Source organism: Diabrotica virgifera, chromosome 3 (genome assembly GCF_917563875.1).
Source record: "Diabrotica virgifera virgifera chromosome 3, PGI_DIABVI_V3a".
In the NCBI taxonomy this organism is placed as follows: domain Eukaryota; kingdom Metazoa; phylum Arthropoda; class Insecta; order Coleoptera; family Chrysomelidae; genus Diabrotica; species Diabrotica virgifera.
This window is the reverse complement of record NC_065445.1, coordinates 75,337,357-75,350,414: the sequence shown is the minus strand read 5'-3', so window position 1 is coordinate 75,350,414 and position 13,058 is coordinate 75,337,357. Positions and strand designations below refer to the sequence as shown.

At 33.5% G+C, this 13,058-nt stretch overlaps 1 protein-coding gene and 1 long non-coding RNA gene across 4 annotated transcripts in view; both read left to right on the top strand.

Annotated features, from left to right (window-relative positions):
• The window catches only part of LOC114335518 (nuclear transcription factor Y subunit alpha), a 45,825-nt gene that overhangs the window by 17,453 nt on the left and 15,314 nt on the right, over positions 1 to 13,058 (top strand). For all 3 annotated transcript variants that reach the window (XM_028285772.2, XM_028285770.2, XM_028285771.2), the window contains exons 5-6: positions 3,311 to 3,481; positions 8,829 to 8,920. In XM_028285772.2, the coding sequence (XP_028141573.1) occupies positions 3,311 to 3,481; positions 8,829 to 8,920 (263 nt within the window). The remainder of the gene's footprint in view (positions 1 to 3,310; positions 3,482 to 8,828; positions 8,921 to 13,058) is intronic.
• LOC126881143 (uncharacterized) overlaps positions 1 to 13,058 on the top strand; it is a 44,269-nt gene that overhangs the window by 15,897 nt on the left and 15,314 nt on the right. The window lies entirely within an intron of this gene.

The window sequence follows — 13,058 nt, the reverse complement described above, 5'->3', positions numbered from 1 at the left end:
CAACCATAAGTTATTACGGGTCTAATTAATGTTCGGTAAATGGTCATTTTGCTTATTTTTTCTAACAATTTCGTTGTCACTAATATTTTATTGGCATAGTTTGTACAATTACCATTGGACATAATATATGAATTAATTTTGCTATTTATGCAATTCTTTTGATTTATTTATGTGCCTGGATATGTGAAGGCATCCACACGTTCAATGGTATTATTGTCTATTACAATATTATTTTCATTGTCAGGTGTTATTTTAATGGTCATGTATTGTGTTGCTTATTTTAATCCTTCTTTTTCGTGCTATCAGGATCAATTTCTCGGGGTTTCGTTGCTACACTATGTTTTTACCATTTACATGATTTTTTCTACCTGTATGTGCTTGGTGTTAAACCAAAAATAACAAAAATTAACAACAGTCCATTCACTGACGGTAAAATTTTGTAAAACCTCCAAATTTTAAAGAACTGCTTGGATTGACATGAAATTTGCCATACGCATAGCTAACATGTCAAAGAAAAAACGTGATATTGTGCTGATGTGTGATTTTGCCCTGGAGGTTACTCACCCCTTCATGGGGGTGAAAAAACATACGTTCAAAATAAGTCCGGAACTGGATAAACTGATTACTTAGCAACTTTTGTTCTATAGAGTTTTTTCACTAAGTCAATACGTTTCGAGTTATTTGCGAGTGAATATGTTCATTTTTCAACAAAAAAAAACACATTTTTAGACAGTTTTTCGCAAATAACTCAAAAAGTAAGTATTTTATCCAAAAAATATTCTCAGCAAAAATCTAGCATAAAAAAAGTGAAAAAAATCTTTTCGGGGAAAGCTTATTATAACTTTTTTAAAGTGTTTAAAAAAAGCTTTATTTTTGTTTTTTTTTTTTTTAGTTTATAACATAAAAAGTAAGTTATGCTCAAAATAATGTTGGTCTCTCTTATTTTTTGGTATCTACAAAAAAATCGTCAACATCTCTTCCTAATTAGCATCTCAAATAAAGCTCACCCCCTGTACAAAAGCACACATCGGCACAATATCACTTTTTTTCCTTGACATGTTAATTATGTGTATGTCAAATTTCATGTCAATCCAATCGGTTCTTTACAATTTACAGCAAAAACCGTGAGTAAGTGAACTACAAGCGAATTCCTTATAGCTAGTCCTTAAAAACACTTAACCACAAAAGATATAACCACTAACATGTCTGTAAATAGAAAAATCTATTATCTTTATACGACATATTCACAAACAAAATGAAATGATATGCTAATTAACCAAAGGTAATACTTTCTCAATGGACTAATGACCAGCAAAGTAAGACCACGAATTAACATCAATCGTTGTCATAAATCACGAACCAGTGATACCAAAGGAACAACAAAAAAGGAAACAACCATGAGTTATACTAAGCAGATAATACAGACACCCTAACCTAAACAACTGTATACATAATAGGTAAAGAAACGTGGACGAGTCAAAAATACAAACAAATGAAGGAATTATTCAGCAAATATGACAACTACTATTGACTACAAAAACAAGGGAGATACACAACAATGTACAAACTACAGGGCTATAAAACTACTTAGCCACACCATGAAAATATGGGAGAGAGTAATTGATAGACGGATACGTGAAGAAACCGAAATATCCGATAATCAATTTGGCTTTATGCAGGACAGATCAACAACAGATGCAATTTTCATTGTAAGGCGATGGAAAAATACAGGAATAAAGAGACCAACGCTCATATGGTATTCATTGATCTTGAGAAAGCATATGATAGTTCCTCGAGAGATTCTGTGGTGGGCACTCAATAAGAAAGGAGTCCCTGGCGAATATGTAAAGATTGTGAGAGATATGTATGAGGGAGTAACGACTAGTGTTAGGACAGGTGTGGGAGAGACTGATAAATTTCAGGTGAAAGTAGGATTGCACCAAGGCTCGGTGCTTAGTCCTTATTTATTCTCATTAGTTTTGGACCAGATAACAGCGAAACTACAGGGTAGCATTCCATGGTGTCTAATGTATGCTGATGATGTAGTGTTAATAGGAAATAGTGAAAGAGACCTAGAACAAAAACTGGAACAGTGGAGACAAGCTCTGGAGGAAAAAGGTTTAAAACTTAGTAGGACAAAAACAGAGTATTTGGAATGTTCATTTAAAGATGGAGTTACTACAAATAAAATGGCATCTTTGGATGGTGAAATGATTGTGAAAAGCAATAGTTTTAAGTACCTAGGGTCGGTATTACAGAGTAATGGAGAAATAGATGGAGATGCATGCAGTAGAATTAGGGCTGGATGGATGAAGGGGAAAGAAGCGAGTGGTGTGTTGTGTGATAGAAAAATTCCAATGAAGCTGAAGGGAAAATTCTACAAAACAGTCATAAAACCGTCTATGATGTACGGAGCAAACCGTATAGTTGTTCATCCTTTGGTGATAAACAGCTACGTTTAAACTAATTCGTCCAACCCAACTTTGATCTCTTGTTTGATCTCTTGGTGTTGTTTTTTCGAAACTCTTTTTTTTTTTCGAAATGATTACGAGGAATCATTTTTTATGCTATACAGTGATGAGCGCGCTAATAACCGACAAAATAGCTCAAAAGATAGAAAACATAATGCATTGCGAAACAAAAAGAGATGAAACTAGTGGAGATGGAAATTATCGTTATAATCGTCTAAAATAACATTACATTACATAGTTTCCCACCTTTAGACGTATAAGAGGAGTATGACAACTGTCACTGTGACAGTAGAATTTTATAAAATACTCCTGTAACAGACGTCTAAAGGTGAGAAACTATGTAATCTAATGTTAATTAATACGTTTATAACGATAATTTCCACCTCCACTAGTTTCATCTCTTTTTGTTTCGCAATGTATTATGTTTTCCATCTCTTGAGCTATTTTGCCGGTTATTAGCGTGCTCATCACTGTCTCGTGCCGGTTATTAGCCTCGTCGAGGCTTAACTAGAGTTGTAGGGAGGCAACTCATGGTGGAGACTCAGGTCATGGAAAAGATAGAACTTCTACTCTTATATTCCTATAAAGATTGAAAGAAAGCGGGGTCCCGGTAGGCGCCAGATTTCATGGCTTAGAAATATTAGAGACTGGACCGGCCTTGATTCAACATCTTTGTTTAGAGCTGCATTGGACAGAGACAGATTTGCCAGTGTAGTTGCTAACCTCCGCTAAAGGAGACAGCGCCACAAGAAGAAGAAACACTTATTGAACGATTATAGTACTAATGAATCTTGTTCGTCATGGTATATATTTTTAATTTACATTACTTTGTTTTTTAGATGGTACCAAGTGCAAGTGGTCAACAGTTTCAGAGAGTACAAATCCCAGGAACGGAGTTTTTGGAAGAAGAACCTTTATATGTAAACGCAAAGCAATATAGAAGGATTCTCAAAAGGAGGCAAGCTAGAGCTAAATTAGAGTCTGAGGGAAAAATACCCAAAGAAAGACCGGTGAGATTTTTTTAATGAAAAAATTATAATATTTTAAATTTATATTGTAGACTAAAATAAAAATGTATACCATTTTTATTCAGTTGCAATGTGAAGGCAAAACAATCTTATTTTTCACTTAGAACAGGGAGCGCAGTCCCTGTAAGTGAAAAAAAAGTAAGTGAAAATAAGATTGTTTTGCCTTCACATTGCAACTGAATAAAAATGGTATACATTTTTATTTTATATTAGTATTACTCCTATAGAGTAACTAGGTCCATTTTCCGTTGGAACTTTACCAAGCTGCAGACGGGGGTTGTGAATTGCAACTTTTTAGAATTCCCTCCCTTTGTCTTCACTGCAGCATCCATCTGGCTTGCAAATTTTAGAAGGCTTGGGTGTTACTAGGGAAATGGACCAAAAAGATTTCAATTTAAAAATCTTTTAGTAATATTTTTAATATTTTTCAATATTACTAATGTTATTAGGATTGAAAACTTTACCTTTTGTATATTGTACATTTTTAATATCGTTCTGAAACTGCTTTCTTGTATCGTGTCTAAAATACGTTGTTTATATGGGACTACGCCATAACTATTGGTGTCATCAAAATGATATTTTTAAGTAACTAATGTTTATCATTTCGATTTCCACTCCGGAAATCGTTCTCAAAAACGAATATTTTAAAAAATTCTGGGAAGATGTATAACCCATTTTTTGTTAGGGTATCTATGTCTTTTCAAAATTGACATACTAGGTCTCGATATTGTAGGCCACAGCATAGGGGTTGTTTCTTTGACTTTTCGCTTTTTCATGCCTATTTTTTTCATGATTATTGATGCGTATTTCCATTGTATTCTGTACAATGGAAGTCTGTACATCTGTGGTTTCTGCAAGTCTGTGTTCTTGATGTATGTTTCATGCTCGTTTACCGTGACACTTGTAGTTTCTCCCATGTAGAAATTGTTGCATTCACAGGATATTTTATAGATGCAGTTTTTGGATATTTTTTGTCTGTTGTTGGGTTTGGTTTTGGACATGATTGATCTCAGAGTGTTGGTTAGTTTGAATGTTGTTGTGATGTACTTGTTTCCGTGACCAGACATCTCGTAACGCGACAATTCGTAACCGGACAATTCGTAACGGCGACAGTTCGTAACTATACAAATTCATAACGGACAATTCGTAATGTCAAAATGGAATTATTCTGTTTATTTTTGTTAACGTGGAAACTAACTGTTATTACAGTTATAATTGAGGGGATTAGATGCTAAGGGGTACAAGTGACAAAATGGTTTAATTGAGAAAAACGAAGTCAAAGTTAAATTTACATAGTAAATTCTACAGCGAATTAATCACTTATGTACTTATTTTGAATTAATTTTATACCTTTTATTTATCTAATTGTAAAAGCTTTTGTAAAGTTAGTATTTATTTTCATTCAAAATATTTGAAATTTGGAAAAAAATGTTCGCACTTGTACCTCTCTGCTTCAAAGGACCAGGCAACACTCCTTATGGAAAAGTGGTCCCGGTCAAATTTAATGAAAGTTTGGTCAATGATACTTCTTGATGTGTAGAATAAAAAAGTCCATGGCACCTGGGTCTGAATAACTACTATTCTCGAGTTACAGCCTTCTGAAATTATTGGCTTCGGGTGCTCGGTTTACGTTAAGTGCACTAATTTACGGTCAAGTGAACGAAAATATTTATTATTAGAAGAAGAGAAACTGATGTTCTTCATACATACTTGCGTGTTGTATATGAATTTGTGGTCAAAAATAGTTGGATCGTATTTTAGTTTTCAGAAAACCTCCGAAAAGTCTTCAGAATACTAAAGCAGTGCGGTATAAAATGTGCTGCTAGATCGATATAAGCATTATCATGATTTCATGAATGCTTCTCAGTTATGTAATACCAGCATACCAGAATAGGGGTAATTCCACCGGTAACATGTTCCAGAATTAATGAAATAACTTTATTTAACGAAAATGAACGAGATGGAGCCATCAAAACACATTTATAACCAAAGAGTGGATAGCTTGACGAAAAGACGTAAGCCCAGAGCACGGGCGCCCATATAAAAATTTTTAGGGGGTGGCAAACGTGAAGATGTTGCACATTATATTTTGTATACTTTGAATAACCAATATAATTCAAAGCACCCGAAAAGCCAGGGGGGTCACGGCCTCCCTACCCATGGGCATGGGCGCCCATGGCCCAGAGTACGATTTAAGGACCAGAGAAGATGAGTTACGGGTGTTAAGAGTACGAAATTGGAAAACCAAGGCGGAGGATAGAATTAAATGGAAGCTGATTCTCGAACAGACCGAGGTCCACCAGGGGTTCTACAGCCAATGATGATGAGCTTTTTAATACAAAATATTATGGAGAATAATTTTGTAGGGTTATTTTTATAACAACTATAATATTCATACTTAGGTATAATCATATAGAAGAAATGGTCAATGGAGAAGGCTTCATAATCATGTTTTGCTAACTTTCCTGTTTTCGACTTAGACTACCTAAAAGACCTTACGATTGGGATATATCAAATTAAACTGGCACCATCTTACATACAAGATAAAATAATAAGAGAAAACGACGAAGAGTTTCAAATTGATGAGAATATGGATAAACCGGGATTCATGAGTTCGAACATTTTCTAGGTTTCGGCAAGCTACAAAACACCAAGTATTCATTTCCTATACGGTTGATGAAGATAATGATGAAGATGAGCCTGTAGAAGAACCGGTTAACGGGTACTACTGTACCTGTCAATCTGGTGCGAGAGCTGTAGGTACTTGTGCTCATATCACCAGTGTCTTATATGGTTTTTAGGCTTTGCAAGACATCAACCCAATGTTAAATATCCTTATAGGTCGTTAGTTAACACGACGTATGGTGCATCTAACCGAAATCAGCAAAATGTTAACATACGAATAGTCGAAGATGATTTAAACCCGTTTTTTCCATAGACAATTGTAATTAATATTTAGCATTTACAAACTACCTTTTACTTTGTTTTTTGTTGTATTGAAATCAAGTCCATGTCTACCTGTCTTATATCTTATATGCGGGACAAGTTTCATGTCAACTAATGTATTTTTTATGTTTCAACAATTTTTTCTTTAATTATTCTGGAACATATTACGAGGGGAATTACCCCCATCCCCCCTAGATCCGCCACTGTTCAGTAGTTTTCTAAAGATAAGGCGGAACTGTAGTTTTGCTGGTATTCCATAACTGAGAAGCATTCATGAAAACATGATAATGCTTATATCGACCTTTTATACCGCACTTCTTTAGTTTTCTGAAGACTTTTCGGAGATTTTTTGAAGACTAAAATACGATCCAACTATTTTTGACCACGAATTCATATACAACACGCAAGTATGTATGAGTAACATGAGTTTCTCTTCTTCTAATAATAAATATTTTCGTTCACTTGACCGTAAATTAGTGCACTTAACGTAAACCGAGCACCCGAATCCAATAACTTCAGAAGGCTGTAAATCGAGAATAGTAGTTATTCAGACCCAGGTGCCATGGACTTTTTTAATCTACACATCAAGAAGTATCATTGACCAAACTTTCATCAAATTTGACCGGGACCACTTTTCCATAAGGAGTGTTGCCTGGTCCTTTGGCACTTGTTTCTCTTTGCCGCTTAAGTACCTACCTTACGAATTTCTTAAATTCTTAAACTAAAATAAATGAAAAATTACGTAAAAATTAAACGTTTTTATTTATGAACAATTACTTGGTACATTTTGTGTTATTATTTCACTCATTTTGGACAGTTTTTTAAGAGCACGATTTACAAAGATGCTAAATGATTCACTAAAAATAATATCCAACACCTTAGAGGCAAAGGGATACAAATGTAGTTACACCGGTTTGCCACCAACTCTTTTCAAATATTTTGTAAGTAGTCAAACCAGAACTTGCGAGATATCGTCACCAGTAGTTTAATTCAACTGTATCTCTTTGTCACTAAATTTTTACTACTATCTAGTATTATTTTATGCGCTTAACTCATTTTTCAATATTTTGTCACTTGTACCCCTTAGCATCTGATCCACTCAATTGAAATTATGTTTATTAATTTAACGAATCAGTACCGGGATAAACATGTTTAAAACATTTTATATTTCGTGTTTCAGAATATATTAAAAGTTTTTAAACCCAAATAAATATTTAAATACATAAAAACTTTGAACAATATTTTTTAAAGTTTATTTCTCTTATTATTCCTTAAATTTGCATATACCTAGACAAAGGAATAATGAAGTAATTCGTGAAGTCTTTAAGCCGACAACCGTCTTCAGACATTCCCAACTATCCAAGTAAACATTTTGTAAAGGAAAGATTATAATTACCGTATTAAATGCCTTAAAAATATGAAATGCCTTAAAAATGTGTAACCTGATACTGATTCGTTAAATAAAATTGATAAACATAATTTCAGTTATAACTGTAATAACAGTTAGTTTCCACGTTAACAAAAATAAACAGAATAATTTAATTTGGACGTTACGAATTTGTATGGTTCCGAACTGTCACCGTTACGAAGTGTCGCCGTTACGAACTGTCGTTGTTACGAATTTTCCGTGACCATTTGTCCGGTTACGAACTGTCGCGTTACGAGATGTCATGGAACCACTTGTTTCCGATTCTTTTCAATTTTTCTGATGATCCATTTACATATGGTATTGTTGTAACCTTTGAATCCCTTCTTGTGAGGGAGTCTCTGCAATGCTTGTGGTGTTTTGTTGTTTCTTCAATATTGTGGAATTCCTTGTTTTAAACCTTTGTAAAACCTTTCTCAGCAGATTTTTTCTTCTTGAAATACAATTGGTAATTTTTTCTTCTTGAAATACAATTGGTAATTTTAATGTCTGTTGGTGTGCGTGTGCGTTGATTTTCTATAGACTTTGGTTGCATATCCTGTGTCTTCTTTTGTAATTAGCACATCTAGAAAAGGAAATAAATTCTTGTTTTCTTGTTCTATGGTGAATTTAGTGGATTCTTCTTGATTGTTGATATCCAACAGAAATTTATTCAATCCTTCTTGTCCGTGATGCCAAATGTAGAACAGATGATCTAAATATCTCCACCATACTGTCGGTTGTTTGTGTACAATGTTTTTTTTTTGAAATCCTTCACGAATATATCAGCTAATAATGGAGATATGGATGAGCCCGTAGCTAATCCGAAATTTTGTTTTTAGAAGTCTTTATTTATTTGACAATAAGTTATCTGTGCAAAGTGTTAGTAGCTCCATGATAGCTGATACATTTAGTTTGATTTTGTTGTCAATGTATCTTTTCGTCAAACTTATTAACAATATATTGTCTAATTTTCAGAAATATCTTCACGAGTCAAGGCATAGACATGCAATGAATAGGATACGAGGGGAAGGAGGGCGATTTCATTCTGGATCAGTCAAGAAGAGAAGGTAAACATATTTACAGCTATTGATGATTAAATAATATAATGACAGAGATTGTTAAATATATAAGGTCTGTCAAAAATTATGATCTTCGTTTATAACTAAGCAGTACTTTATTCTTCATCATGCAGATGGTGGCATTCTTCGAAGTAGCCCCATTCAACTTAATAACACTCCCACCCCATTGGTATTTTAAGTTACTCTAGATTCCTAGATACTGGAGATTCATACAAAATAGGGATATATTTCAAGCTCCAACCCATTAGAAGCACATTCATCATTTTTTCAGCAAGCGATCTTTAAAATCGGAACTTTTGCTATCCCACAAACAAGGATGCAAACGAACTGCAACAAATAAAGAGAACAACTTTTCATCATTCTAACAATAAAACATTGAAAACGTTTGTTTTCTATAATTCCACAAAATTTCTTATAACTATGTGACTACAACTGTTTCGGCAGAGTGCCTTTCTCAAGTGATTTAGTTTACTATGTGTTTGCCTTTTTGAAGTCTTTAACTAAAGAGGTTGAGGAGTGGGGAGCTGTTTGTCTCAAGTTGGTCATTCAGAATTATATCTGTATTTTTTAATTTATTAATTTCCATAGATTCTAATAAAGACAGCTTAAGGCCTTTATTTTGAATATGCAGGCTTTGAAACTTCATTAAAAAAATGATTATGATCTAGAATCTAGAAGGTGAAGTGCGTATGTAGAAGTGTCTGTTTTTCTATTGTTGAAAGCCATTTTGTGTTCTGCTATCCGTTTGTCAAAGGTTCTGCCAGTTTGACCGATGTAAGTTTTCGGACAGTCACCACAAGTTACTTTGTAGACACCACTCTGTAGTTGTTTTCTCTTTCGGCTCTTATTGTTCTTAATATATTTGCTTAAGTTGTTGTTAGTTCTGAAAGCTGGTGTTATTTATTTCTTTTTTATGTATCTGGCTATTTTTGTTGTTATCTTGCCAGTATATGTGATAGAGCAGAAGGTACTGGGTTCTTTCTGTGGTGGTGAATATACTAATTTCAGGGCTTTCTTATGGAGTTTTTGGTTTAAAATTTTATTAATTGTTTGTTCGTTATAGCCATTGTTTACTGCTATTTGTTTAATGATGTTCTGTCAGTCTATGTATCATGCTATGATAGGCTGCTAATTTGTGTTGTGTAGGATGGGATGATGAATTGTGTATAGTTGTGTCAGTATTAGTAGATTTATGATATACGGAGAACTCATGTTTGTTGTGTAGTCTGGTAATTGTTACATCTAGAAAGTTTATGGACTTATTCTGTTCTGTTTCTATTGTAAACTCAATATTCCTATGAAGTGATTTATGTAAGATAGAAATTGGTCAAGTTGCCTGTTAGTTCCTGTAAAGCATACTAGTATATCATCCACGTATCTCCACCAATATAAGAACTGTTTAAATACGGGATGTTTAGAAATAGTTGTTTCAAGCTGGTTCATAAATATATCTGATAGCAGTGGGCTTAGACGATTATCCATAATAAGTCCTGCACTGTTGTTTGTGTATATTTGATTATTGAATTCAAAATAGTTTTGATTTATGCAAATTTCAAGAACTTGTAAAATTTCAGATGCAATGATCGGATTTGTACTATTATGGTCTAAAAGATTTTTAACTTGAACAAAAGTTTCGGTAGGAGGAACACCATAACAGTACAAATCCGATCATTGCATCTGAAATTTTACCCCTTTTTGAAATTTGCATAAATCAATTTGAATTCAATAATCAAATATACACAAACAACAGTGCAGGACTTATTATGGGTAATCCTCTAAGCCCATTGCTATCAGATATATTTATGAACTAGCTTGAAACAACTATTTCTAAACATCCCGTATTTAAACAGTACTTATATTGGTGGAGATACATGGATGATATACTAGTATGCTTTACAGGAACTAACAGACAACTTGACCAATTTCTATCTTACATTAATTCACTTCATAGTAATATTGAGTTTACAATAGAAACAGAACATAATAAGTTCATAAACTATCTAGATGTTACCAGACTCTACACAACAAACATGAGGTCTCCGTATATCATAAAGCTACCCATACTGACAAAACTATATACAATTCATCATCCCATCCTACACAACACAAATTAGCAGCCTACCATAGGATGATACATACATAGACTGACAGAAATTCCCATGTCAAAAAGTAACTTCGAAATAGAACTGAACATCACTAAACAAATAGCAGTAGACAATGGCTATAACGAACAAATAGAACTGAACATCACTAAACAAATAGCAGTAGACAATGGCTATAACGAACAAACAATTAATACAATTTTAAACCAAAACTCCATAAGAAAGCCCTGAAATTAGCCTGTCCACCACCACAGAAAGAACCCAGTACCTTCTGCTCTATCACATATACTGGCAAGATAACAACAAAAATAGCCAGATACATAAAAAAGAAAGGAATAACACCAGCTTTCAGAACTAACAACACCTTAAGCAAATATATTAAGAACAATAAGAGCCGAAAGAGAAATCAACTACAGAGTGGTGTCTACAAACTAACTTGTGGTGACTGTTCGAAAACTTACATCGGTCAAACTGGCAGAGCCTTTGACAAACGGATAGCAGAACACAAAAGGGCTTTCAACAATAGAAAAACAGACACTTCTACATACGCACTTCACCTTCTAGATCATAATCATTCTTTTAATGATGAAGAGTTTCAAATTCTGCATATTCAAAATAAAGGCCTTAAGCTATCTTTATTAGAATATATGGAAATTAATAAATTAAAAAATACAGATATAATTCTGAATGACCAACTCGAGACAAACAGCTCCCCATACGTCAACCTCTTCAATTAAAGATTTAAAAAGGCAAATACGTAGTAAACTAAATCACTTGAGAAAGGCACTCTGCCGAAACAGCTGTAGTCACATAGTTATAATAAATTTTGTGGAAATATAGAAAACAAAAGTTTTCAGTGTTTTATTGTTAGATAAAATGAACTTCCATCAAGTAACGGTCGAATCCATCAATTATTTCATATTCCACGAAAAAATGACGTTATTTTAATTGAACCAGGTACAGCCACAATTTACAACAGATAAAGGCAGCCGACGCACGCATCACAGCTTTGGGGCCGCGGTACTTCCACTCGTCCCCTATACAAGATATAAACAAATTGCCCTCAATTTCTATACCCGCTGGAATATAGAACAATAGGGAACTTGCATAAAATTTTGAATTCGAAAAAATGCTATAAATCACAACAGAACATAATTTAAAATATATATCAAAGAAAAAAAAAGTTGTTTTTGTCTTTCGTTTGGCCCCTGAAGACGATTAAAATCAAGAGAAAATTCAAATTATAGCGACCAGTCCAAAACTCTCCCTCATTGGTCGTAACAGCATATCATTATAATAAAACTCCGCGCCATTAATGAATTACGTTTTATATTCATTTACTTGTAATCATTTTATGGTGTATTTCAGTTTTATAAATCTTTGGATAGTTACTGTGAACTATATATTTCATAATATTTGAGTGTTTTTGTTAAGACAATTTATTTAAAATGATCGAAGAGGGGTTTTCTAAAGGGCAGTCTGATAACTTACCCATTGTAAATATGTTTATGCTGGCCACATATTTTCAAAAGGATAAAAATTTTTCACTGAATTGAAATTGAATTATTATTTTTATCTTTTACATCTATATACATTCTGTATTCAAAAGTTCTATGTTCTTTTTGTTCAAAATACACTTATCATCCATTATTCCTTGTTTCCAAGATTTACGGGGTCTGCCTCGTCTTCGAATAGTTGTTGGAGTATAATCTAAAATCTTTCTTGGCCATCGTTCATTGTTCATGCGATTTACGTGTCCATACCAAATCAGTTGCCGGAATTCGATTCTGTTGTCAATGTTATCAATAAATCAAAATACACTTGATTTATTAAAAAAACTATTAAGCAGACAACAGATATTACATTAAAATAACAAATACTTACATTAAAATTAGCTTTTAGCTTCGCATCCATGAATACCTTGAGAATGAACTAAAATATCTTTAATGTCCTTTGTAACAACTCTATTAAACTCCGTTTCTTATCAACTAGTAAACTAAATAATTATTTTATTGGGGGTTTTA